Source organism: Amphimedon queenslandica, unplaced genomic scaffold, assembly GCF_000090795.2.
Source record: "Amphimedon queenslandica unplaced genomic scaffold, v1.1 AMPQUscaffold_12481, whole genome shotgun sequence".
Taxonomy (NCBI): Eukaryota; Metazoa; Porifera; class Demospongiae; order Haplosclerida; family Niphatidae; genus Amphimedon; species Amphimedon queenslandica.
The window spans coordinates 17,391-22,204 of NW_003547282.1; the positions used below are offsets into that span (position 1 = coordinate 17,391).

The following is a 4,814-nucleotide window of genomic DNA, read 5'->3' on the forward strand; positions in this document are numbered from 1 at the left end:
TGGCACTGCTGGAGAGGAACAGCCCTGCTTGTTTCTTGTTTTTCCTGGTATTAGCAGTGTTCACAGTTTTACAGTTTTTGTGTGCCTGCTTCTTATTTGCAGAATGTCTCATATTGTCACTAACTGTTTGAACTGGCTTGGTGACAATATTCTCATGGCTCTGCCCACCACAAGTCCTCCCCCTACTCTCTGCTTTAGAGGAACTTGTTGCTGATAATGGTAACTGTCTTGGTCGAGGTCTTGGTGTCTTTGGATTATCATTTTCTAAGAGTTTAGTGTTTAGCTACAGCCTGCAAATATTTGCACCGACCTTTTGGGGGGTAATTTTGATCTTTTCTAGGACTCAGCAATGCTTTCAGCAACGATGCACATCTGTCCATGCCTTGATGAGTTGATATTATCTTAAATAATGATTAGTTTTTGACTACATGATTGGACAGTAGCTTACTAATCCCTCAGTGTCCTTGCTGTTTGAATACAATGAAAACCCCGCCATTTTAATAGGTGTGGACTGTGCTTTATGTGTGGTTCATAATTTCATCATAGATACCATACGATTTAGATATACGAATCATGATGAAATTTCATATAAAAATAATTGAAATACTTCACTGTTCTACAAAAAAAATGTAAATAATCTATCTTTTAATTAAGGATTAAAAATTATAGTTTTTTTTTTAATATTCACTCTAATCATTCTCTGACACTTGCCTGTAATAACCTAAATTGTGATAAAAACAATCATTAATAAGCTATATAAAGAGAATAGCATTACAATTATTATGTCAAAGAGCATGTATTTTGCCCAAGTCAAAAATTCAAAGCCTAAAGGCAGGTTTACAATATTGCGCTAGTTCTGACATTAAGTTTATTTTTATGCTGGAATAGACTCTAGCATCAGGTCAAATTGCCCCCGCTTTTGATTAAAAATTTGACAGTACGATGGCCAAGCATAACAGCTCAAATGCTGCCTAGTAAGTTTTATAATGCTGACATATCACAATAATATTATGCTACCTTTGATTTGACTGTTAGCAATTTGTTGTACTTTATCAGCATCTGACTTATCAACTAAATCTATTGACCGAAGCTTTGATAAAAATTGTCTCTTTCCATCTTCATTCTTTTCTTCCCAGGTAAGTATCATTTGCATGAAGACTTTCCAGTTCTTCCAGTCCTTATCTGAGCTGGTTCCCATAAATTCACTATAAACAGCTTTGGCTCCTTCAGCTGATAGCTCAGTTAATTTTCCTGATACCGTAGACGCATCTTCTGGTGAGAAAGAATCTTAAAAAATAATTTTATGACACATTTACATAAAACTACCAACATACCTCCATTAAGTACTTTCTTCTCAATTTTATGCTGCACGAAAATGTAAATTGAGGAACAAGTATGAACTTAAACTTACCTTTGTCAATACAGAGTTAAATACTTCAATCTTCTTAACATCTTGATTGGACATAGTACCAAAACATTCTTCGCACTCATCTTTAAAAGGAAGAGCATGACGTTCCATCTGAAGCTTACAAGAACGCTCGGACCTCTCACACATTATTGCAAAGTTATATAATACATCACTGTCATTCATTATCTCATGACATTTGATGACAATATGCTCACAGACTTCATGCAACAGCTCTTTATCAAGATCAGGAAAACGAAACTCAATGATATCCCCGAGATAAACAAGCTCAAAAAGACAATCATTTGAACGAGAACAAAACTGTGTCACATTAATGTGAGGGGTCCTGGATACATCGAGTTGAGCTTTGGGATACGACTCCAAAAAATTAGCAGTGAAAGTGACTTTAAAATGTGACAATGAAATATTCATGTCATGGACCAAATGAAGTGAAGTAGGACTGCACTGCAGGATGGGCGGGCGATTGCAAATATTAGGAATATAATAGCCCCATTTATCAATAGCTGTCTTAATTTGCCCCGGTAGAATTTTGGTAGCTACACGTAACGATTTAAGGAATGACATAAAAATTAATGCATTTTCATCCTTTTCATTAAAAATGGCTTCAGCTGTAGCCTTACTAACAAAGCCATGACTAGTAACTATGGGGTCACCAGGAGAATAATAGAACAGCTTATCTAGCTTATTCAAAAATGAAACTGGCTGCAAGATGATTAAATTCGAAGAGGGGTCAATCAAACTGACATCGATGATGCTCCCAAATGAAGTAAAGAAACAGCAAAAATTTTGAAACTTCTCGTTATCCATATTGAGCTCCTTTGATAATGCTTCTAACTCCTCTTTCATAATGTAAAGCTGATCTTTCTTATAAAACAAACTTCGAAGAAACATGAAGGAAAGTGGAACCTCTTCTGCATGATAGTCCAGACCATCTTTTATTCTCTTTTCTAAAAGTTTACACAAAGGCTCGATATCTTCATTGTGAAAATCTTTAAATTTCTCCATATCAATAAGATCTTGGAGCCCTAATTGCTTGGAAACAGTGCTAACAGCATCTTTTAACTTCTTCATTTTTTCTTCAAGATTTGTCGATCCATTGTGGCTAGCAATTACGCTGCAAACTTTTTTACGATTTCCATTTTTTGTTGAAGCAAGTTTAGCAAAACGAAAAAAATAACGAATACGTGATCTCCACCTCATTATGAGTTCCCTGTCATTACGTGACTTGTCATATCGATTCTCAGGAATATCAGGAACGTCATAAAGATGATCGACATCACGTAGCAGATCAAGAAACATCCAAACATGACTATTGTAGAGATGACCAGCAAGATGTGAGAGAACATAAGTTGGTATCTTGTTAAGACCAAGATCCCAAACATTAATGAGAGCTAATCCACCCGTGTGGCTTTGATCCCATTCAGTAGGCTCGTCATGTTGCTTCTTGAGATATTTTTTATGCAAGTCTTCCATGATAGCTGTAAAGTGATCGTTTAGATCCTGACTGGAGAATCCAGAAAAATTATTTGATGGTAGCACTCGAATTGTTTTGGCGGATGATCGAGCCACATTTTCTACTCCTGCATACATTACTGATAGATATCCTTTGCTTTCTTGTAGTTGAGGCATAAACACAATCTTATTGTGGATTAAATTTCGAGCAGCAAGCATGTCACAAAACCCGATGCCATCTTCTTCCTTTAAATTTGAAGCTGCTCGCAAGACTTTCTTTAACGTTGTAGTTTTCCTGCTGCTTGGTAGCCCACAATTGATCAATAGCATTGGTGTGACCTTCACTTTTATGGTAGAATCTAGCATTCCGTCCTTCAACCAATTGGGATGTACATCAAATAGCTTATCACCTATAAAAAATTAAACTTAATATTATTGTGTGTAGCCAATAATCAGACATTAGCTCAGGATAGTATTTATTGTCTATCCATGCATATAATTGGCTTATAGTTGTAATTTTTAAAGTGCATGAATTAAATTTTGTTAATTTTGCAGTCTGCAAGTTGAAAAATTTAATGAAATTTCCTTGCTCATGGCCTGTGCGTCATACAGCACAACAATATAGCATGGCTCAGGGGCTAAGCCCTTTAATGTTTTACATTCTTCTAGTTATGGTGAATTCAGGTGAGGTTACTATATAAACTTTCAAAAGAATAGTAGCACCAACAGTTACTAATAAAAAATAGTGTTACAATAGTTGACAATAGTTCATGATGTTGCCAGGTTGCCAACACTATGCAAGCCAGTATTATGCTTATTGTCACAGTAAGGAATCGACATGAATAAGATCTGATATCAGATCATCTATTTTTGAGGAGATGAACAACAACTTACTTAGATCTGTGGAGGGTTGAGGTTCACTGTAATGTCGCTTTTTTTCATTGACGGGTGAATCTTTTCCGGGGATACATTTATGATACCAATCTCCTGTCTAAAAAATTATTATGAATATGATCAATAAACTTAAATGCTAGTTACATTTTTATCTACATGTTTTGATTCCTCTTGACTTTCACTACAGAAGGTCTCGCTCTCATCCTCGCTCTCGCCATCTCCCTCTTTGATTGAGACGGACATTTTAAATCTGGAAGTGACCCAGCACCCGGGTCGCGGAAAATAATTACTCTAATCATACTGTTGATTTCACTTCAAATGGAACACCCGGGCCGTGGCCGGGTCAGCCATTTTTATTACGTGAGCTTACTTTCAGAATGACCAGATCCCGGACCCGGTCCGCCCGGGTGTTCCATTTGAACTGAAATCAACAGTAATTATGCAAGCTCGCGCCCGGCCCCCGGGCCCGCCCGCCTAGTGAGGCCCCTCCTAGCTTTACACACACCCCGCCCCGCATTGGCCATAAAAATCGAATCGCTTCGTAGATCTATCTCATCTCTTTTCTGGTTTTTTCTTTCAAAATGAGTGTCTCTTCAGAGGATGTCACCAGATTGCAATTGTTTGATGACATGATGTCAAAGTTTGGTGAGTTCTGTACCTTCCTTTATTCTATTTTATCATGCTGTTGTTGAACCTTTCAGAAAACGAGGAGAGTCCTCCATTTGTTGGTTATGATCCATCTCATCCAACTATCTTTCTAACATTATTCAAGTGGTATGATGATCCTGAGAAAGCTGCTGAACAACTCATTGAATTGTATCCTCATGACCTCCCTTAATCCATTCTCCCACAGCCCCAACCCAAATCCCCCATCGTCCCCCATTACATTAGTAGCACAGTGTTTATAGCACAGTATTTACCATTGATGATCTTATAGGTACAAAATGTATTGCAGGTGTGTGTGTGTGGTGTATTAGTGTATAGATAAATATGCACAAACAACCTTAAGAAAGGGATGGACAGATGGTTCAGGTGTTCATAG

The 4,814-nt window shown here is 37.2% G+C and overlaps 1 protein-coding gene and 3 long non-coding RNA genes across 4 annotated transcripts; 1 reads left to right on the forward strand and 3 right to left on the reverse strand.

Annotated features, from left to right (window-relative positions):
- Positions 1–6: 6 nt before the first annotated feature.
- LOC109587687 (uncharacterized) lies at positions 7–508 on the reverse strand. The gene is made up of 3 exons (XR_002187748.1): positions 449–508; positions 311–401; positions 7–264 (listed from the first exon to the last, which is right to left on the reverse strand). It is a non-coding gene; the product is annotated as an uncharacterized LOC109587687 (long non-coding RNA).
- Positions 509–561: 53 nt separating this feature from the next.
- Positions 562–1,280, reverse strand: LOC109587686 (uncharacterized). The gene is made up of 2 exons (XR_002187747.1): positions 1,018–1,280; positions 562–721 (listed from the first exon to the last, which is right to left on the reverse strand). It is a non-coding gene; the product is annotated as an uncharacterized LOC109587686 (long non-coding RNA).
- An 80-nt stretch (positions 1,281–1,360) lies between these two features.
- LOC109587682 (uncharacterized) lies at positions 1,361–4,035 on the reverse strand. Its single transcript, XM_020003903.1, has 3 exons — positions 3,917–4,035; positions 3,773–3,869; positions 1,361–3,288 (listed from the first exon to the last, which is right to left on the reverse strand). The coding sequence occupies exons 1-3, from the start codon at positions 4,013–4,015 to the stop codon at positions 1,361–1,363; spliced, it is 2,124 nt and encodes a 707-aa protein (XP_019859462.1). The 5' UTR covers positions 4,016–4,035.
- A 270-nt stretch (positions 4,036–4,305) lies between these two features.
- On the forward strand, positions 4,306–4,717 carry LOC109587683 (uncharacterized). Its single transcript, XR_002187746.1, has 2 exons — positions 4,306–4,417; positions 4,474–4,717. It is a non-coding gene; the product is annotated as an uncharacterized LOC109587683 (long non-coding RNA).
- The last annotated feature ends 97 nt before the right edge of the window (positions 4,718–4,814 follow it).